Raw genomic sequence first — 23,652 nt, 5'->3', positions numbered from 1 at the left:
AAAAATCCGAACTATTAAAATATTAAAAAAATATCTCCTATGAGGAGAATGATGTAACAGAAAGAAAAAAAGAAAAAAACACACGCTTTGCCTTTTTTTGTCACCTTTTTTCCCCAAAAATTAGGATAAGACTAAAATGCGGACTGCACACAGCTTTTGTGGCGTTTTTATTTTTATTCGTGTGGTATTAAATGGTATTGAGTATCGCAATACTGGCTATAAACTCCCGGAGCCAGGAGACCCAGTACCGGATAACAGTCGCTATTTTCCGGGGGCTGCTACACAGAGAGGTCGGGACTGAGATAATATGGCTGTAGTGTGTAGTGACGGTCTTTAGCAAATGACCCCCAATGCTTTATTTGACTGAAAGGCACATTTATCATGCCAATGTACTCTTCCTGACCATGTGTACCTATGATGGACACTCTCTGAACAAGGTTTTCCGCTAGCTTGTCCCATTTTCTATGGGAGCGCCGAAGATAGCTGGTGGCTGCTATCTCCAGCATTCCCATAGAGAATAAATGGAGCCCCAGGGCGCATGCACGACCGGCCGGTCCATCAGATTGGGGGGGGGGGATGGTGACCCTGTTCTTGGTGGGTCAACTAAGAGAGGGGTCATCAAGGAAACATAATTTATGGGGGCAAAAAGGAAACACAAGGACATGGTTTGAGTGTTTTCTCTTCTAAATAGGTATTTATCGTGTTATATATCGTTATCACGATAAATTTCTTAATATCGTTATCATGGGAATATTTTTGATATCGCCCAACCCTACTCCCACAGAGATGAAAATGTCAAACTGGCGGTTAGAAACGATGTGCCATGGAGCAGAGAGAGACGTAAGCCCAAGATACTTTCACTTCTTAAAGGGTTTCTACCACTTGGATTTCACATAATTAGGTGTCAGACACTAGCGCTCCGCTAGTGTCTGCTCTGCCAAACTATCCTGCTATAATAGCTTTTGGGGCAGCCGTTTACCTAAAAAAAGAACTTTTATTAATATGCTAATGACCCTCTAGGTGCTATGGGGGCGTCATTAGCACCTAGAGGATCGGTCTACCTTCTCAAGATGCCGCCGCTCAGCGCCTCCCTCCAGCCCGCCCATCTGCTTCGGAATGCATCAAACGGACGACTTCACGCGCATGCGCCGCTGTATTCGGCGCATGCGCAGTGAATGTCCGACCGCTTCCCTTCTCAGACATCTCCACTGCGCCTGCGCCGATGAAGCGGTCGGACATTCATTGCGCATGCGCCGAATACAGCCGCGCACGGCGCATGCGCGTGAAGTCGTCCGTTTGATGCATTCTCTCTGAACTCGCATGCCTACGTGGCAGACCCAGTAAGAGTAATGCCCCCATTAGTGCCCCCTTCTCTGCTTCTACAAAAAAAAAAGAACTCCCCTCATCCATTCGCTCACGCTGAGGTGAACACTCGCTGCTCACTGAAAGCTCAGGACAGGACCTCCGCTCCAGCGTGATGACGTCTCGCAGGTCCTGTCCTCCAGTCAGCAGCGAGTGTTCACCGTGGTCCCATCAAATGGAGGAGTTCTTATTTTTTTTCTTAACACAAATGGGGGGAGGTAAAGGCTGTACTAATGAGCGCTCTACAATGGAAGCGCTCATCAGTAACAATCCGTACAGGAAAATCATTATTACTGGCAGGGGCACTAAATGACCGGCTTGGCTGGTGAGATACCGGCAGGGTGGTTTTTTAACCCCTGCCAGCACATACTTGATGAAAAGGGCTTCCTGGTCTCAGAGACCCCCTTTAAAATCCATCTTGTTGGGATACAGCCATCTTGTAGGGTTTTCTGGGCTGTTACCGGCTCCCCCCTCCCTGTCTGATTTGCGGGCAGCATGGCTGCTCTGTGACTTCTCCCTGCCTCCAGGGTGTCCCCTGTCACAGTGATGATGAGAGGCGACACAGTCAATGGCCGCCGCTCCTGGTGACACTCCTCCTTCCCGCCCTTCCACACGTCACGCTGTCAGACATGAGGCGGCTGAAGGCTAGTGACCTTGTGCCGCCTCTACGCACTTCTGCTCCGCAGCCCTGACACCCGCACAGCACCCCCGGCATGGAGCTGGAGGAGGCCGTGACGGGGAGAAAGAGGCTCCTGCCCCGGGGAGGCTGGGTGCTGCCCACGTGTATCCTCTGCACTAACGGCTTCTTCGCCAGCCTGAGACCCTCGGAGCCCTTTGTCACCCCCTACCTGCTGGGGCCGGACAAGAACCTGACAGAGAGGCAGGTGAGTACCAGGCATGGGGGAGGGGCGGCCGCAGCTCCTGTGGTAGTGAGGGGGCTGCCATTGTACTGGAGCCTGTGTGCCTACAATAAGGCGAGGGCTACACGACCACATGTGTGGCGCGTCACATAGGGCAGAACTACACTGCAACATGTGTCCCACGACAATTTGTATAATCATAGTCTATGGTGTCGCTCTGCGACTGCGAGAATTTCAGAAAAATCCATTTCAAATGGATTTTTTGCAGTGTGACACCATAGACTATCATTATAAAAATTGTCGCTCAACATTGGTGCGACAGAGTGTCGCGTGACCAATGTTGTCGTGTAGCCCTAGCCTTATACAACCGCATGCATCCGTCATGAACGGATCCGGTTGTATTATGTCTTCTATAGCCATGACCTATCCGTCATGAACACCATTGAAAGTCAATGGGGGATGGATCCGTTTTCTATTGTGTCAGAGAAAACGGATCCATCCCCATTGACTTACATTGTGTGTCAGGACGGATCCGTCTTGCTCATCCCGGACAAAAAAACGCTGCATAGACCTGAAGCTGCAGAGCATAGAGGCGTGCTCACATGTGGCAGCATTGTCTGGTACCACCAAGGTTTAGGAGATTGTAAAAACTTTACTTATGGTGGGGATTTGAAATCTGTGGCTTGTCACTTTACCTCAGATTTCAACCTTAGCAATGGTGAGTATCTGCAAAGAGGTATCTCCCAAGGAAAGAGAACCATCTCACTAGCGCCACCTCATGGAATTGGTCCCCTATGAGTCCAACTTTAACAAGCCTTGGGACAAGACAAAACAGCCAAGCCAAATATCCAGACAGTGTGATGCCCTGGATGAACAGAATCCTCACCTCGCCTAGTGACTCCCTGGCTCCCCTTCCCTGCTCTCATGCCGGTCTCTGTACACCCTGGCCTCTGCAATGATGTCTCATCCTGTGTGACCCCTGTAGCTGTCACATGGGACGAGACTTCACAGCAGGAGGCCGAGTAGTGCAGAGACCGGCATGAGAGCAGACAAGGGGAGCCATGCAAGCCATAGAGTGTCTCCATACACCGTGCCGGCCATAGAGGAGTGTCTCCGTACACCGTGCCGGCCATAGAGGAGTGTCTCCGTACACCGCGCCGGCCATAGAGGAGTGTCTCCGTACACCGCGCCGGCCATAGAGGAGTGTCTCCGTACACCGCGCCGGCCATAGAGGAGTGTCTCCGTACACCGCGCCGGCCATAGAGGAGTGTCTCCGTACACCGCGCCGGCCATAGAGGAGTGTCTCCGTACACCGCGCCGGCCATAGAGGAGTGTCTCCGTACACCGCGCCGGCCATAGAGGAGTGTCTCCGTACACCGCGCCGGCCATAGAGGAGTGTCTCCGTACACCGCGCCGGCCATAGAGGAGTGTCTCCGTACACCGCGCCGGCCATAGAGGAGTGTCTCCGTACACCGCGCCGGCCATAGAGGAGTGTCTCTGTGTATAATGACATCCAGAGAGGAGTGCCCCCTGTGTATAATGACATCCAGAGAGGAGTGCCCCCTGTGTATAATGACATCCAGAGAGGAGTGCCCCCTGCGTTGGTTGTGCCCTTGCTGATCTGTCTCAGTGACTTGTCAGCAGGTTGTTTACAGTGAAGCTTCTCATAAGGTGGCCCAGTGGAACGTATACATGTGTGTAGATACGGCCTGAGGTAACGGGCTCATTCAGCTGATGGGGGGTGTTCTTTCTGCTTATCTACACCATGTATACATGTATACTGTCCACTATACTGATCCACCTCCTCTCAGGTGCAGCAAGCAGTGTGAACAGTGTCACCAGGTAACACAGTAACGTGATAGTTTATGGTATTTTGTCTCTGGCGGTCCTTAACTTTCATCATCCAGGATGGTTGAGTCACTGTTACTCAATAGAAGAAACTGTCTCCTTCTGCAGAAAGCCTAAATTGTATCATTAGCTTCACATGGATTGTGAGTGCAAGCAAGTGCCATAAGAGGAGGTGCCCCCATGTGTATTAGATTGTTGGGTTGTCTATGATTGAAATGTTTTTCTAAATTCCACCCTCCATGTCAGACCTGTAAAGGGGATCTTACTTACCTGCTCCCCACCACCACTCGATTCCATGCCGGGCTGTTGGCACTGCACTTCAGTCCTCTCATGTAAACCAATGAGCAGTGAGTTGGTGCTTGGGGACACATCACTTCTGAGGCCAGTCATTGGCAACAGCAACAGCACCCGTGATTGCCTCGGAAGATTATATGCAGGGACCTGAAGTGCCGTGAAGAGAAGTTGCAGGAAGCAGGTAAGTATGGTTCCCTTCCCAGGTATAGCGGGGAGTGGTGGAATTTTAAAAACAATTTAATTGTGGATAACAAAATTGAGGGTAATTTTACACTTGCGTTAAAGTTTTCCGGTATTGAGTTCCGTCGTAGGGGCTCAATACCGTAAAAAAACGCTTCAGTTTTATCCTAATGCATTATGAATGGAGAGCAATCCGTTCAGTATGCATCAGGATGTCTTCAGTTCAGTCACCTTTACGGTATTTGGCCGGAGAAAATACCGCAGAATGCTGCAGTATTTTCTCCGGCCAAAAAATTCCGGAACAGTTGCCAGAATGCCAACATTCCATTGAAATGTATTAATGCCGGATCCGGTACCAATTGTTCCGGAAAAAGTGATCCGGTTTTCTGTTCTGCGCATGCGCAGACCTTTGAAAATGAGAGAAAAATAAATACCGGGTCCGTTTTTCCGGATGACACCGGAGAGACGGATCCGGTATTTCAATGCATTTGTCAAACGGATCCAGATCGGGAAACAAATGGTATCCGTTTGCACACAGATTTCCCGATCTGGCAGGCAGTTTCGGCAACAGAACTGCTTGCCGGATTCCTCTAACGCTAGTGTGAAAGTACCCTGAGGGAATTTTTTTAACGGACGTGTGTATCCAAGTGGCCACAGCACTCTGGTATTCTGTGGCTTTAAGTGGGAGCTAGTCTTCTGTCCCCTTCCTACCATTGGGACAAAACAGTCCAGTATAAGGGTACTTTCACACTAGCGTTATTCTTTTCCGGTATTGAAATCTGGTAAAGGGTCTCAATACCGGAAAAAAACACATCCGTTTTGTCCTATTGCATTCTGAATGGAAAGCAATCCGTTCAGTATGCATCAGGATGTCTTCAGTTCTGTCCCTTGTACGGTATTTGACCGGACAAAATTCCGGAACACTACCGCACTTGCCTGATCCGGCATTACTTTCCATTGAAATGTATTAATGCCGGATCCGGTACCAAGTGTTCCGCAAATTGCTGCATCGCCGCTTCCGGTTTTCTGGTCTGTGCATGCTCTGGGGCATAGGAGGAACTATTTTTACTTTTTAAAAATTTAATACCGGATCTGTTATTCCCTCTAACGTATCCAGAAAAAAAGGCTTTCCGTTTGTACATGGCTTGCCAGATCCAGCAGGCAGTTCTGTTGCCGGAATTGCCTGCCAAAATAAAGAAATGCTAGTGTGAAAGTACCCTAAGGCTCCATTCACACGTCCGCAATTTCGTTCCGCATTTTGCAGAACAGAATTGCAGACCCATTCATTCCTATGGGGCAGCACATCGTTCCGCCAAAAAATAGAACATGTCCTATTCTTGTCTGCAACTGCGGACAAGATCAGGCATATTCTATTAGTGCCGGCAATGTGCGGCCGCAAAATGCAGAACGCACATTGCCGCTTTCCGTGTTTTTTGCGGATCCGGGCCTCTGTGGATCCGCAAAACACGTTGCGGACATGTGAATGGAGCCTAAGAGAGCGCACCAAGTTGGGATTTTAATTAATTATTCATCCAGCCAAACAGTGCATAAATGGCAGTAAATGTATGCGATATTTCAGGCTTTACCCTGGGTTCACACCTGAGCGTTCGCGATGGAGCACTCTGTATGCGCGATTGTACCAGCGTTTGCAATCGCGCATACAGAGACAAGCGAACGCCCATTGTTGCGCGTTCCCGAAAGTCTATGTATGGGAACACGCGACAAGACGCCCCAAAGAAGCTCATGTACTTCTTGGGGCGTCGGGCGTTTTACAGCGCGATCGTACGCGCTGTAAAACGCCCAGGTGAGAATCATGCCCATAGGGAATCATTGGTTTCTCCTTGTTGAGCGTTTTACAGCGCGTAGGAACGCGCTGTAAAACGCTCAGGTGTGAACCCAGGGTTAGAGTTAGGAAGCCCTTTCTCAAGCTCAGCAAGTCCACGATGAGGTCCTGCCCATGATCCCAGCAGAGCCTGAGAGAGGGCTTGCTAACTCGCATCCGTTTACTGCCATTGATGCACCTGTCAGCTGGCTGAATAAATCAATTCATTCAAATCCCAACTTGGTGTGCTGTCTCATACTGGATTGTTTGGAGTTTTGTTTTTAACTGAAGTTCAAAATCATTTTTTTATTGGGTTTTATTAAAAATGTTCAACCTTTTGTCTTCTGCAGCTTCTATATATAGTGGATATAAAAAGTCTACACACCTCTGTTGAAATGTCAGGTTTCTGTGCTGTAAAAAAATGAGACCAAGATAAACCATTTCAGAACTTTTTCCACCTTTAGGCCTCATGCACACGACCGTTGTGTGCATCCGTGGCCGTTGTGCCGTTTTCCGTTTTTTTTCATGGACCCATTGACTTTCAATGGGTCCGTGGAAAAATCGGAAAATGCACCGTTTGGCAGCCGCATCCGTGAGCCGTGTTTCCTGGCCGTGAAAAAAATATGACCTGTCCTATTTTTTTCACGGCCAACGGTTCACGGACCCATTCAAGTCAATGGGTCCGTGAAAGAACACGGATGCACACAAGATTGGCATCCGTGTCCGTGATCCGTGGCCGTAGGTTAGTTTCATACAGACGGATCCGAAGATCCGTCTGCATAAAAGCTTTTTCAGAGCTGAGTTTTCACTTCGTGAAAACTCAGATCCGACAGTATATTCTAACACAGAGGCGTTCCCATGGTGATGGGACGCTTCTAGTTAGAATACACTACAAACTGTGTACAAGACTGCCCCCTGCTGCCTGGCAGCACCCGATCTCTTACAGGGGGATATGATAGTACAATTAACCCCATCATATCCCCCTGTAAGAGATCAGGGCTGCCAGGCAGCAGGGGGCAGACCCCCCCCCTCCCCAGTTTGAATATCATTGTGCGGCCCCCCCCTCCCCTGTTGTTAACTGTTGGTGGCACAGTGTGCGCACCTCCCTCCCTCTATTGTTTTAATACATTGGGGCCAGTGTGCGCGCGCCCCCCCAACCCCCCCTCCCTCCCTCTATTGTTTTAATACATTGGGGCCAGTGTGCGCACCCCCCCCAACCCCCCCCCCCCTCCCTCCCTCTATTGTAATCATCATCGGTGGCAGCGGAGTAGAAGATTTTCATACTTACCTGGCTGCTGGCTGCTGCGATGTCTGCGTCCGGCCGGGAGCTCCTCCTACTGGTAAGTGACAGGTCTGTGCGGCGCATTGCTGTCACTTACCAGTAGGAGGAGCTCCCGGCCGGACGCAGACATCGCAGCAGCCAGCAGCCAGGTAAGTATGAAAATCTTCTACTCCGCTGCCACCGATGATGATTACAATGGGGGGAGGGAGGGGGGGGGGGGTTGGGGGGGGTGCGCACACTGGCCCCAATGTATTAAAACAATAGAGGGAGGGAGGGGGGGTTGGGGGGCGCGCGCACACTGGCCCCAATGTATTAAAACAATAGAGGGAGGGAGGGAGGGGGGTGCGCACACTGGCCACCAACGAGTTAACAACAGGGGAGGGGGGGCCCACTGGCCACCAATGAGTTAAAAACAGGGGGGGGGTCTGCCCCCTGCTGCCTGGCAGCAGGGGGCAGTCATGTACACAGTTTTTTTGTATATTCTAACCTGAAGCGTCTCCATCACCATGGGAACGCCTCTGTGTTAGAATATACTGTCGGAAATGAGTTTCACGATGTAGCTCATATCCGACAGTATATTCTAACATAGAGGCGTTCCCATGGTGATGGGGACGCTACAAGTTAAAATATACCATCGGATTGGAGAAAACTCCAATCCGATGGTATAACAGAACTCCAGACTTTACATTGAAAGTCAATAGGGACGGATCCGTTTGAAATGGCACCATATTGTGTCAACATCAAACGGATCCGTCCCCATTGACTTGCATTGTAATTCAGGACGGATCCGTTTGGCTCCGCACGGCCAGGCGGACACCAAAATGACTTTTTTTTCATGTCCGTGGATCCTCCAAAAATCAAGGAAGACCCACGGACGGAAAAACGGTCACGGATCACGGACCAACGGAACCCCGTTTTGCGGACCGTGAAAAAAAACGTCCGTGTGCATGAGGCCTTAATGTGACCTATAAACTGTACAACTCAATTGAAAAACAAACTGAAATCTTTTAAGTGGAGGGAAGAAAAATAAAAATAAAAAATAAAATAATGTGGTTGCATAAGTGTGGACACCCTCTTATAACTGGGGATGTAGCTGTGTTCAGAATTAAGCAATCACATTCAGAATCATGTTAAATAGGAGTCAGGATACACCTGCCATCATTTAAAGTGCCTCTGATTAACCCCAAATAAAGTTCAGCTGCTCTAGTTGGTCTTTCCTAAAATGTTCTTAGTCACATCCAACAGCAAAAGCCATGGTCCACAGAGAGCTTCCAAAGCATCACAGGGATCTCATTGTTAAAAGGTGTCAGTCAGGAGAAGGGTACAAAAGTACAGGGTGGGCCATTTATATGGATACACCTTAATAAAATGGGAATGGCTGGTGATATTAACTTCCTGTTTGTGGCACATTAGTATATGTGAGGGGGGAAACTTTTCAACATGGGTGGTGACCATGGCGGCCGTTTTGAAGTCGGCCATTTTGAATCCAACTTTGGTTTTTTCAATAGGAAGAGGGTCATGTGACACATCAAACTTATTGGGAATTTCACAAGAAAAACAATGGTGCGCTTGGTTTTAACGTAACTTTATTCTTTCATGAGTTATTTACAAGTTTCTGACCACTTATAAAATGTGTTCAATGTGCTGCCCATTGTGTTGGATTGTCAATGCAACCCTCTTCTCCCACTCTTCACACACTGATGATGTGTTTCCCTCTTTATGCACTGAAGCTGGCACGTTCCCTGAGTTTTTCCAGCAAGATGATGCACCACCACATTATGGGTGTCAGGTCCGAGCATTCCTAGATTAACAGTTTCCTGGAAAGTGGATTGGTCGTCGTGGGCCAGTTGAATGGCGCCCAAGGTCTCCCGATCTGACCCCCTTAGACTTTTATCTTTGGGGTCATCTGAAGGCAATTGTCTATGCTGTGAAGATACGAGATGTGCAGCACCTGAAACTACGGATACTGGAAGCCTGTGCTAGCATTTCTCCTGCGGTGTTGCTATCAGTGTGTGAAGAGTGGGAGAAGAGGGTTGCATTGACAATCCAACACAATGGGCAGCACATTGAACACATTTTATAAGTGGTCAGAAACTTGTAAATAACTCATGAAAGAACAAAGTTACGTTAAAACCAAGCACACCATTGTTTTTCTTCTGAAATTCCCAATAAGTTTGATGTGTCACATGACCCTCTTCCTATTGAAAAAACAAAAGTTGGATTCAAAATGGCCGCCATGGTCACCACTCATCTTGAAAAGTTTCCCCCCTCACATATACTAATGTGCCACAAACAGGAAGTTAATATCACCAACCATTCCCATTTTATTAAGGTGTATCCATATAAATGGCCCACCCTGTATTTCCAAGGCATTAGATATACCATGGAACACAGTGAAGACAGTCATCATCAAGTGTAGAAAATATGGCACAACAGTGACATTAGCAAGAACTGGACGTCCCTCCAAAATTGATGAAAAGACGAGAAGAAAACTGGTCTGGGAGGCTACCAAGGGGCCTACAGCAACATTAAAGGAGCTGCAGGAATATCTGGCATGTACTGGCTGTGTGATACATGTGACAACAATCTCCTGTATTCTTCATATGTCTGGGCTATGGGGTAGAGTGGCAAGACGAAAGCCTTTTCTTACGAAGAAAAACATCCAAGCCAGGCTACATTTTGCAAAAACACATCTGAAGTCTCCCAAAAGCATGTGGGAAAAGAGTTATGATCTGATGAAACCAAGGTTGAACTTTTTGGCCATAATTCCAAAAGAGATGTTTGGCGCCAAAACAACACTGCACATCACCAAAAGAACAACATACCCACAGTGAAGCATGGTGGTGGCAGCATCATGCCAAGGGGCTGTTTTTCTTCAGCTGGAACTGGGGCCTTAGTTAAGCTAGAGGGAATTATGAACACTGAAAAAAATGCACCAAACAGATATGTCACTGACTATACTAGCTGGTCATACAAGCAGATATTAAAAGCTGAGACTTTTGCCAATCTATTCCTGTCAGGAAGATATCGGAGCTCATCCGCACAATGCTCCAGTCTGTGTAGGATGCTTTTGAGGTGCATGTGGACCGCGCTGGCGGCCTCCTTTGTATGCATTATTTGCATTATTTGGGGATGGTCGTTTGCTGCGGTCCACATGCGGAGGGACTGCTCCCCCAATGAGAAACACGCTACAGTGTTTGGGGTTTGAGCAGCTCCCCCATACTTGCCACTGTATTTCTGTGGTCCATATGTGGTGGGACTGCTCGCCCAATGAGAAACACGCTACAGTGTTTGGTGCTTGGACGGTTCCCCCATATTGGCCACTATAGTTTTGTTTATATGTATTTAATGTGTGCATTCTTTTGCACCTGGAGACCTCCATCACATGGTCTGATATGGGTGTGGCTCACAGTCTTGCTTTGTTCAAATTGCATTAGTTGTCCTGCTATGCGGTTGTGTGGAAGCTTGGCTGTGAGCTGGATTTCATCACCTTCAGACCGTGTTCACACCATAGTTAGTGCACCAGAGTTAGCGCAGTGGCCGTGTGCATGGGGCCTTTGTCTGATGGTTTTTACTGTGGTCAGCTTTCTGCAGCTTTCCATGTACTGTTATATTTAGAAGCTGTGGACAAGACAAATAGTTGCACATTTTTAATAAACCCAGTTTATATAAATTATTTTTAGATAAAATACATGAACTTCTCTAATAAAAAAATACCCCCAACGGTGACCATTGACTTTAATCCCTTATCTAGACATTACACATATCCACTGAGATCTGGAGGTGCCAATACATCTTAGATAGTTACCAGCTGTTCCTCCAGACAACCCCATATACATGGATCCTTGGCAGGGGAATTAGTGGCTGTGTCCCTCTAGCAGATGTTGGGAAAGGGTCCATCCACATTAGCTGGATAGGCCTTATTCACACAGTGATTTCCATCAGTGATTCTGGTGCGGCTTTAAACACAGAGCAGGAGCAGATCTTTCCCTTGGACCTCATCTCTGCTTAAGCTCCAATCCAGGTTTTGGCTAACAATCCCTGATATAAATCCCTGACCAAAACACTTCTGTGTGACTGAGGCTTTATGGTACTGAGCAGGATTGTGGGAAGGGCATTCACTCACTTTGGAAGAGGTTCATATCAATTCCAGCTTCCTACTCCTAAAGAAGCTATGTGCCAACAGAGGTGAGGAATAAGGAATTATGTGCCTTCTACCATATGGTTGGGGACTCCTGTGCGATGTCTGATGTTCTAATACAGTACATTATTTCATATATGTGTGAAGTTCTTCCTGTTCCTAGAGTACCCCACTCACAACGATCTTCCATTTATTTCTAGGTGTTTAATGAAATTTATCCGGTTTGGACGTATTCTTACCTGATCTTGCTCTTCCCAGTCTTCATTGCTACAGACTATCTGCGATACAAGCCTGTGATCATCCTGCAGGGGCTCAGTCTTATCATCACCTGGTTCATGCTCCTTTACGCTCAGGGGACTCTTGCCTTCCAATTTCTGGAATTTTTCTATGGCATGTCCACAGCCACAGAAATTGCCTATTATTCATATATTTACAGCATGGTAGAACCCGAAGTCTACCAGAAAGTGACCAGCTACTGCCGCACTGCCACATTAACCGGCTTCACCGTAGGGTCTGTTACCGGCCAGGTTCTGGTGTCTGCGGCCAACTGGTCTCTATTCAATCTGAATGTCATCTCCTTGATCAGTGTCTCAATTGCATTTTCTACCTCTTGGTTTTTGCCAATGCCAATGAAAAGCCTTTTTTTCCACCAAAACTTAATTAATGCCAAGAAAAGCCTGAGTCTTCAGTCTGGAAATGGGGGAAGTCAACTAAATGGTGACTTGGAGTGCTCTGCTGAGGAGGTTGAAGTTCGGGTACCCTTGAATGCTGATGCACACAATACTGGGGACCAGGTAATAGTTGTATATATGAATATACAAGTCTATGTATTATTCTGGTGCAGCACAGTGTCCCACAAGTCCAGCATCACACACATCTGATGTAGGGGCATGCAGAAAACAAAACTCAGAATGTGCCCTACTGTTACTTAAAAGAGTATCCCAGTTATAACAGGTTATCACTTTGGAAGTGGTTCATATCATTTCCAGCTTCCTACTCCTAAAGAAGCTATGTGCCAACAGAGGTAAGGAATTATGTGCCTTCTACCATATGGTTGGGGACTCCTGTGCGATGTCTGATGTTCTTATACAGTACATTATTTCATATATGTGTGTAGTTCGTCCTGTTCCTAGAGAACCCCACTCACAATGATTGGTATCAGATTGGTAGTGGTCCAAGTGCTGGGACTACCACTGATCAGGAGAATTTGGAGCCCCATACCTTGAAATGCATGAAGCAGCTAATTGTTATGTTATGCTGCTCTCTTCTTCCTCTATGGGACATTTGCAGATAGGTGAATACAGCCTATTTTCGTAAATCCCTGTTATTAGGGTATAAATTGTTATAAGCTGAATACTCTTTTAACCCCTTGCCGCATCCTCACGTGCATATACGTGATGTGATTGGGCGGGTGCAGAGTTCTTACAAGCGCCGCATTCTCCCCACTGTTCGCTGTTTACATTGCAGTAGTGGAGCAGTGTAATTACAGCTCTTCCAACCCATTCGAGGGCAATGTATACACAGAGCAGGTAAACAGGGAGGAGTACACGGCAGTACACTGCAGATGATCGGGGGGGTGCCGGGACTTGGACCCCTGCCGATATGATATTGATGATCAAACTGGTGTAAAGTAGAACTGGCTTAGTTGCCCATAGCAACCAATAAGATTCCACCTTTTATTTGCCAAAGCAGCTGTGAAAATGAAAGGTGGAATCTGATTGGTTGCTATGGGCAACTAAGCCAGTTCTACTTTACACCAGTTTGATAAATGACCCCATCTGTTTCCAAAAAGCATGTGACCCAATAACCATAACGGCGCTACCGCTCAGACAATGTTACATGGCACTTGTAATCCATTGGTATGTTAGTGCATCCCTTACAATAATGCTGCTTGGCTTACAGTAGTGCTCATGACCCTGTAGTGTTAATTAAAAAATAAATGTAGTAATGTAGTACTCCCCTAGCCCCATTCCCATGATAAACAGAGCACTTCATGCTCTCCTCATCAGCAGGCGCAAAGCAGTGACTGAAAATGTATAGAGAAATGGCCAGCTCACCAGGATGCAACATTAATGTTGCACATCACGGATGTCCATATGCTTGACATAAAAATATCCCCAAAAAAGGAAGTATTCAGCGTTCATAAAAGTCCACCTTTTGGTTATAACATTCTCCTGAGATGAACGCAGGACCAAGCCAACATGTTTCCACTAAACATGGTCTTACACATGGCTCCACTTAAAACTGGTGTCAGTAGTTCTGCATCTCTGTTCTTGACTGATGTCTTGTGCTTACATAGATGAACTTGGCTTCCAGGTTATTTCTCTTCTTAACCCTGTCCACTCATCAACATTGGCTCTGCTACTGTTTAAAGGGGTATTCCCACCATAACCTGTATGGAATATCCTTAGAATATGCCAGAAATGTCTGATAGACATGGGAGGGACCCTCGCCTTCATCCAGAGTGGTGGTCCCTTGTGAGACAGCCATGGGGCAGCCATTTGCCAAAATCTCCAAGGTGGGAATACCTTTTTAACTTTAGGTCTAAAGGTAAGTTTAGGGATTGGCAATTAAAATGAATCATGGTTGATCTAAGCACCCTCACCTGGCAGATCATTCTTGCATGTACAGTCGGCTTTAGATGACTATGTTACGTAGTGTGCATTGTGAGTAACGTGTGTCATCTATTCACAGTTCCCAGAGAAGAAGAGCGTTACTTTACAGAAAGTGCTCAGAACTTTGTGGAAGGACTTCTTGGTCTGCTACTCATCCAGAACCCTCCTCTGCTGGTCAGTCTGGTGGGCTTTGTCTGCTTGCGGGTATTTCCAAGTGCTGAACTATGCTCAGGGATTATGGGAAAAAGTTGCTCCGTCTTCCCATTCAGATATTTACAATGGCAGTGTTGAAGCTCTGTCTACACTCCTAGGTAAGTTGGCTTAAGGTCAAGCATCTACTTACATGACTACACAAATATCCATAAGAGAAGTGGAAGGAAGCTGCATTATAGTGACTCAGCATCTCTATACTATGTGGATGGCAACCGGTATAATGTGTGCACAGTTGCTTGTGCAACACACAATGGAACTAGTAGGGTAGTGTAGTTATGCAGATTTCTTGTATGGATTTTTGTGCAGATTTAACTGCATATCCGCAGTGAAATTCACATCTGGATTTTGATGCAGATTTTTCCAAATTGCACTGAAAATACGCACAAATGTTGACATGTTGCATATTTCAAAATCCACACCACAGGTCATTTTCCTCTAGAAAAAAAATTGTACATGAGATTTGGAAAATCTCATCGTTTTTTCTGGTCCTGTATTACACTGTGGCTTTTCCGCACAAAAATCAGTGCGAGAAACCTGTGCGTAATACGCACCGTGTGCTTATGGCCTATGGGTATATTCCCAAGTGGCAGATTGTTGCCCTACATTTCTGCCAAATGCACATGCTGCAGAAACAACCTCCTTCAGATGTATGGAATGGATTTTTAATTGCAGAAATTTCTGCAATGAAACTGCTGCATGTGAATATACCCTGAGAGAGGATCACTGCAGCAGGGGTCTTTCCCCCTTTCTCTTTGCACTGGAGAACTACAGGGTCCTCATTAAACAGACGCTAAGGTTAGAGAATTTTGTAATAAATACTAGCAACACGTACATCTGTAGCATTCGCCAAGCTTACTGGTAAGGCCTGCCACACCGTAGATCCACCACACTATGCAGTGTAGAGCGCCGGCTGTTTGCTTGGAGAATACTTAATCCGTACCATGATATCATCTTCGCGCCCTTGAGCACATCTGCCTTTTGAACTGCAATCTGAAGGATAAAACAAAGTATTCTGTATTCTACCCCTCACCCGTGTTTAGAATAGGTGAAGGGCTAGGGCTGCTTAGTCTCCAGCCTGAAGACCCCAATCATCCCCTACTAATAAATATTCCAAGTAAACTCCTACCCCTGTGAACAAACTTGCTATCTGGAATGGACCAGGAGGTGAGGGACCAGATTTGTACAGGAGCATTCTGCATGTTTCAGGAGCTTGCAGAAAGTTTACTCACAAATATGGACGTGTTTCTGGGGCTTCCGCTCTGTTCCATCTCTTTACCTGGATTCAACAACTCCCAACGTATGGAGCATGATGTGGATTCTTCAAACTGTAACTCAACATTGATTTTTGTTGCCTTTTTTATGTCTCGTTTCTTTTCTATAGGTGCAGTTGCCGTCTTCATTTTTGGCTATGTTAAGATTTCCTGGTCCACGTGGGGCGAGCTGCTGCTGGCTGGTTTTGCTCTGATTATTGCGGTGACTGTATATGTCATGGATGTCATTCGAAACATTTGGGTTTGCTACGTCATGTACATCATCTTTCGAAGTATCTACATGATTCTCATTACCATTGCGACGTAAGTAATCCCTTATCCTGTCGTTATAATAGGTTTCTAATAACTAGGTTTTTAATAAGTTCTGCTTATATATAAGTCATAGTGTAACAGCGGCTCCTGTATGCCGATGTTCCCCTGCTTACCGCCACGGTTCTGGGCGCGGTGATCTGCGGCCGGTGCTTCCCATTTCACCGCTGCAGTCCTGGGCTCTGTCTGTGTGGGTGCTGTTCTGGATCCGCTCCACAGTTTGCTGTCAGCCCTGGCCACAGCATGCATGCTGTTTGTTCTTGCTGCACTTCCCTAAGGGCGGGCGGGCGTCACTTCCTGGGCTTTGTGGCTTACGTCATGTGACCTCGCTGACCAATCCTAGCCCTCCTGTGCATATATAAGTGGCTCAGCCCCCTTCCCTGATGCCTCGGCGTCAAGGTCCTTGTGTCCTGCTAAGGTTCCTGATAACCACTTGTGTTCCTGACTTGTACTTGTGTTCCTGGATTCTGCTACCCATCTGATCCCTGCCTGTTTGCCTTGACTCTCCTGTTGCCGACCCGGATTGCCTGACCTGTACCTGTGCCGCCTGCCCTGACCTTTTGCCTGTCTGACTTCTGCCTCATCCTTCGGTCCTGCACTGTTGCTCCTGGTAACGACCCAGCCTGCTGACATCGTCTGTACCTCTGGTACCTTTCTCCGGTACCTCCTGATCCGCCTGGACCAGCTGCCTTGTGTGCCTATCCTCTTCAATAGGTAGCAACCTGGTGTTCCCCTCGGGAAAGTCTATCCCCACCATCAGGGGTACTGTAAAGAATCGAGGGGTTCACTTAGACAATGCCCTTAGAGGAGGTGGGACTTGTGGCACAGTGGGTTCACATCTGCTGATTTGTAACACATAGCCTATTATATGTCAGTGGTTTTCCCCATGCCATGCAGATTTTAGAAAAATGAGGTCTGGCGACCTGTTTGATAGGGTCCTTACACTGATAAAGGTCCACCGGCCTAGAACAGTAAGAGAGCTGTGATCATTGGCAAAATAGCATCTCTGAATGGGCCAGAAAACCCTGCATCCAGATATATGTTCAAGCTGCGGCCCTCCAGCTGTTGTAAAACTACAACTCCCACAATGCCCTTCTGTAGGATTATAGCTGTAGGCTGTCAGGGAATGATGGGAGTTGTAGTTTTGCAACAGCTGGAGGGCCGCAGGTTGAGCATCCCTGTAATATAGCATTGCGTAGGGTCAGTATTAGGGATGAGCGAATCAACTTCGGATGAAACATCTGAAGTCGATTTGCATAATAATTAGTTTGAATACTGTACGGAGCGAGTGCTCCGTACAGTATTAGAATGTATTGGCTCCTATGAACCAAAGTTATTACAGTCACGCGAGACTTCGAGAAGTAATAACTTCGGCTCATAGGAGCCAATACATTCTAATACTGTACTGAGCACTCGCTCCGTACAGTATTTAACGAAACTATTATGCAAATTGACTTCGAGTGTTTTATCCGAAGTCGATTCGCTCATCCCTAGTCAGTATATTTGGTGCCAAAAATTCCTTTTTTTTTTCTTTTTTTTTTCCTAGTATGTCTATGGTCAGCCTTAGAGGGGTGTACTAACTATTAGAAGTGATGATTTGTCACTAGGATATGGAATCACAGTACTAGTTAAATGCTGCAGCACCTTCACAATTTTTCCCTGCACAGCAAAGGTACATCCCCCCTCCCCCACCTTTGTGCAGCATAGCCCCATGTACTACTTTACATTCAAAAAGCTGAAGAGACCTCAGTCTACTTGTTCTTAGGATGGGTAGGGGACCCAGAGGTCAAAACCCCACTGACCATCACATAACATTAGAGGTAGGAAACACCCCTTTAATAGGGCCGGACAGTTTATATTACTGACTGCACAAGAGCTGGGAACAGCACATGCATGCAGCTAGTAATAAGCATTAATCAATTATCAGCTGTCATGTCCCATAGTTTAATGTGCATAATCCATGTTTACATGCAAGTCCCCTGACCTCCGGAATCTCTGGGACCTGCATGTAGACATGAATTATAGTTCAATAATGATTAGTACTAGCTGCATGCATGTGTTGTTACCAACGGGCCAATCCCTTTCCTGAGATAAATGTACCCTGACATCTGGTTAGATGTCAACTTACAGTAAATTTACTATAGTACAGTTTATTTAGTCATGGCATGTTTAGGAACTTTTTTAAAATTGAATTTTAAAGTGTACTGTACCCTTCATTTCAAGTGACTTTTCAGAATAAGCTGCTGTGTGTATATCAGGAATAACACTGTATCTGGCCATTATGTGACTGGTATCTGGTCAGTTTTTCCAGCACTAGGGGGTGGGACTAGCTGCTGTGATGTCTTTCATACACAATCACACACACACAGATCCTAATCTGTATCTCTCTGTAGCACATGCTCAGAAGCAGCAGCACAGAGGACATTATACAGCAGTACTGAGCAGTGAAGCTGTGAATCCAGCACCAGGATGAACCAGAACACTTAAAGGGGTATTCCCATCTGAGACAATGGGGGCATATCACTAGAATATGTCCCCATTGTCTTATAGGAACTCGCAGCTTATATCAAGAATGGAGCGGGGACCACCACAAAACGCTCTCCCCATAGAAGTGAACAGGAGGGAGTGCACCGCGCTTGCGTAGCCACCGCTCCCATTCATTTCTATGGGGCCGACGGAAATAGCCGATGCAACGCTCAGCTATTTTTGGCGTCCCCATAGAAATAAATGGAGTGCTGCCGCACATGCATGGTGCTCCCTCTAGGACTTTGCTGGCTTCCTTTACAAGATAGGTGCGGGTCCCAGCAGTGAGACCCACACCAGACAATGGGGGCATATCCTAGCGGTATACCCCCATTGTCTGAGATAGGAATACCCCTTTAATAGATGCAGCATTATCTCTTTGGCTCCCTCCTTCTCCTCTTCCTCATCGCCTCTAGATTTTAGTGAGCAGCATGTAACCTGATCCTTCAGTGAAGTTGATCTGTCTTCTGCTTCTCTCAAAATAGATTTTACCAGTGAATTGAGAGAGAGCGACCAGTGCAGGTTGAAGTAGGGAGGAGAAGAGTCTGATAAGTGGAGAAAGAGGCATTTTTCTGTAATAAGATATATTGCTGAGTTTCTTATCAACATTTGCACTATTGATTTAGGAAAAAATTTAAGCAATGTTGTTACTTTTAAATGAAATCAATCTATATCTTCGGTAGGACAATAGTAACCTGAAGCAGTTGTTTAATACATAGTCCGTAATACTTGGTTGACACAGAGAGAAAATTGTGGTAAACTTTCTAGAGCACATGCTGTGAGACGTTCCTTTGGAGTTTCAGAGATAGCATGTGCCATGTCTCCCAATTAGAGCATGAGAGTTTACGTGTGTGATGTACATTGGTGATAAAGGGCAGGTCGTACAGTACATTGTGTTCCTCATAGGGGCAGAAAACCTCACTTGGTGCCTGGAGATTCATACACATAATTACTAAACCAAACAAGGTCACAAGTAGCCTTCATAAACATATAAAGTGCTGAAAACGACCACCTTCTGGCTTAATTCCATTTGTAAATTTATAAGTCTCAATGTTTTATTTTGTGCACAGCCATTGATATGTGCATTGCCTTTTGAAGACAAATTCTTTTTTGCAAAGATTTCAGATTGCTGCAAATCTAAACATGGAGTGCTATGCCCTTGTTTTCGGAGTTAACACTTTCATTGCCCTGCTATTACAAACTCTGATGACTGTAATTGTTGTGGATTCCAGCGTTCTTGGCTTAGATATATTTACACAAGTAAGTCCTTTGTTTTACTATTATCAGCTTGTCCTTTAACTCTAAGGAATGTGTGTAATGGTTTATGGTGACGGTGGTTTTCCATATGTTTTCATAAGGTGCATAATTAAATAATACTAAAGTGGAGCTTTTCTTTCGCCACTGCTTTATTAGGATGTGAGTGATTGTGCTGAGCTTTTTCAGCATCCACCTACAGAGCTCTGGATATTACCTAAGGGGAGGTCCAGACTTCACAGCCAAACTACTGTTCTAGAGGGAGGTCCAGACTACACAGCCAAAATGCTGCTATAGGGGGAGGTCCAGACTACACAGCCAGACTGCTGTTATAGAGGGAGGTCTAGATTACAAAGCCAGACTGCTGCTATAGGGAGAGGTCCAGACTACACATCCAAAATGCTGCTATAGGGGGAGGTCCAGACTACACAGCCAGACTGCTGCTATAGCGGGGGGTCCAGACCACACAGCCTGACTACTGTTATAGAGGGAGGTCCAGACTACACAGCCAAAATGCTGCTATAGGTGGAGGTCCGGACTACACAGCTTGAATGTTGCTATATGGGGAGGTCCAGACTACACAGCCAGACTACTGCTATAGGGAGAGGTCCTGAGTACACAGCCAGACTGCTGCTATGGGTGGAGGTCCTGACTACAGAGCTAAACTGCTTCTATAAGAGAGGGCAGACTATTCAGCCAGACTGCTGCTATATGGGGAGGTCCAGACTACACAGCCAGACTGCTTCAATAGGGGGTGATCCAAACTACACAGCCAGACTGCTTTAATAGGGGGAAGTCCAGCCTACACAGCCAGACTGCTGCTATAGGGGGAGGTCCAGACTACACAGCCAGACTGCTTCAATAGGGGGTGATCCAGACTACACAGCCAGACTGCTGCTATAGGGGGAGGTCCAAACAGCACAGCCAGACTGCTGCTATAGGGGGAGGTTCAGACTCCACAGCCAAAATGCTGCTATAATGGGAGGTTCAATCTACGCAGTCAAATTGCTTCAATAAGTGAAGGCTCAGACTTCAAAGGCTGACTGCTGTTATAGCGGGTGGTCTAAACTACACAGCTAAAATGTTGCTATATGGGTAGGTCCAGACTGCTTCTATAGTTGGAGGTCCTGATTACACAGCTTGACTACTGCTATAGGGGGAGGTCCTGACTACACAGCCTGACAACTGCTATAGGTGGAGGTTCAAACTACACAGCCAAACTGCTTCAATAGTGGAAGGTCCTGACTGCTGCTATAGGGGGAGGTCCTGACTGCACAGCGAGACTGCTGCTATAGAGAAAGGTTCAAACTACACAGCCAGACTGCTGCTTTAGAGGGATGTCCTGACTACACAGCCAGACTGCTGCTATAGGAGGTGGTCTTGACTACTACGTGGCTCTCAATGATATATGTCCAAACTGTTATGCTTGTTCATTACTTTGTTCCACAGTTCATTTTGTATATATTGTAAGTGTTTTTAACGTATCTTTTATGATATTATTATTATTATTTACATTATTTTGATGGTTTAAGTATTTTGCAATAAAAACAGATTTAGTTTCTGGCCCTCCATTAGCATGCATACCCTCTTGTTTATTCTTTGTTTGCTATTCTTAAAAAATATTGTCTTTTTTACTTGCAGTTTAAAATTTATGCTGGGTATTTTGCAGTCATTGCAATGATAATTTTTGTGAGTGGATTGTACCACTGTGTGAATAACTGTCAACGACCGAAGCAGGATAAACTGGACTCTTCAGGGACATGAAAGATGCTGCTAAAGAATAGTATCTGGAAAATAATGAAGTATATTTTAGGATGCAGTGCTGTGTCCAGTACTTGAAGCATACAGCACCTTATACTGACAAATCCTGCTATATTTATGAATTTTAATGTAAATTGTGTTCATGTTGATAATTGGTTATACGAATATAATTGAGAGGGTTTATAGTGGATGTTCATTTTATGTATAGACATCCAAAGTGAAAGTATAGATTATTTTTCATATTTGCTCTTTAAAGGCTATGTACATCTTCCTGGGCAATTTTTTTATAATTGGATTTTATTCATTTTGGGATAAAAATCTTTTTTCAATTAGTCTTTATAAAAAATATTGAGCCGTTCTGTCACAAAGGTTTAACAGTTTGTCTAGCTGCGTGAATCATACGTTTTACTTTCACTTTGTGCCATTCATCTAATAAAATAACTATTAGATCGGTGGGAGTCCTATCACTGAGCACCCAAAATGAACTAAAAGATTGATCGGGCATGTATGCAGTCGCTCCATTCATTTCTATGTTGGTTCCGGACATAGCTGGTTTGTGATCAGTGGGGGCCCCGAGGGTAGTACTCCCGCTGATCTGATAGTTATTCATTATCCTGTGGATATGACCAGAATACGACTTTAAGTGAATGGGTGCTGAGCTGCAGTAACCAAACATGGCCACTACAGTTTGAACAGTGCTGTGCTTCCGGCTCCTTAACGGTAGTTCCAGCAGCTGCATGGAACAGTTGGCTGGTGGGAGTGCTGGGTGCCAGACCCCTACCAAGCTAATATTGATGAACATATCCTTAGGATTGGATAATGTATTACAAATTAATCATTTAGATAACTTCTCCTATGCAGAACACCAAGGCTTAAAGGGGTTCTGCACTTTCATTTAACTGATGATCTATCCTCCTCAGCTGTTTGAGAAGGCAGCGGCGCTCCAGCAGCGCCGTGGCCTTCTCACTGTTTACCGCTGGCCCACTGACGTCACGACTAGTATCAACTAGCGTGGGCGGGGCTAAGCTCTGTTTACTTGAATAGTTGATACTAGTCGTGACGTCACTGGGCCGGCGGTAAACAGTGAGAAGGCCGCGGCGCTGCTGGAGCGCCGATGCCTTCTCAAACAGCTGATCGGCGGGACACCCGGGACCCCCACCAGAGGATAGATCATCAGTTAAATGAAAGTGCAGAACCCCTTTAATGAGCTTGCTAAACTGGCTAAATTCTATAACCACATTGTGAAAGCACATTTGCGTAGACAGTATCTGCATGTAGTCAACTGCATCATAACTGCGCTGTGGGGCAGCACCCTCAGAGATCTATATAATAATGATTGCTTTATTGTGAAATCTGTGTCAGATAATCATTAATTAGGTAGAGCAGGTTCTTTGCCTTTCTTGCCGGTTGTATTTTAAGTCAACCATTTTACTCAGTTAAGTAGGCGAACTCCAAGGCTACTATTCTTGGGGCCAACTGATTACCAATAAATGGTTCAATTTTAGACAGACTGTATATATACTCAATATTCATATAATATATTTATCTATGTTTTTTTACTTGTAAATTTTTTAAGATATGTATGAAACGAATGCACAATGAAGTATTACATTGCTATCTGTTCACATTGCCTTAAAGGGGTTTTCCCATCATGACAAGCCCAGTCCTTAAGACATGGATATTGCCGATGTGCGTTCCAAACGTCCGGCCCATAATAGAACATTGTCTGTAAAATGAACGAGAATAGGTCACGTTCTATATTTTTGCTGATGCCACGGAACATACATACGGATGCGGACAGCACACGGTGTGCTGTCCACATCTTTTGCGACCCCAATGAAGTGAATGAGTCCACATCCAACCCTCAAAAATGAGCTCTAAGATTAAACCCTGCTATGGCAGTCCTGGCACTTCCAT

General features: G+C 45.9%; 1 protein-coding gene across 1 annotated transcript; it reads left to right on the top strand.

The window, feature by feature from the left end:
- Positions 1 to 2,002: 2,002 nt before the first annotated feature.
- On the top strand, positions 2,003 to 22,686 carry SLC19A2 (solute carrier family 19 member 2). Its single transcript, XM_044283578.1, has 6 exons — positions 2,003 to 2,246; positions 11,990 to 12,583; positions 14,484 to 14,715; positions 15,999 to 16,191; positions 19,839 to 19,980; positions 21,616 to 22,686. Exons 1-6 carry the CDS (start codon positions 2,076 to 2,078, stop codon positions 21,736 to 21,738), a joined length of 1,455 nt encoding a protein of 484 aa, XP_044139513.1. The 5' UTR covers positions 2,003 to 2,075; the 3' UTR covers positions 21,739 to 22,686.
- The last annotated feature ends 966 nt before the right edge of the window (positions 22,687 to 23,652 follow it).

This window comes from Bufo gargarizans, chromosome 3 (assembly GCF_014858855.1).
Source record: "Bufo gargarizans isolate SCDJY-AF-19 chromosome 3, ASM1485885v1, whole genome shotgun sequence".
Lineage (NCBI taxonomy): Eukaryota > Metazoa > Chordata > Amphibia > Anura > Bufonidae > Bufo > Bufo gargarizans.
Note: the sequence above shows the minus strand (reverse complement) of the source record. Positions and strands in the feature narration are given on the sequence as shown.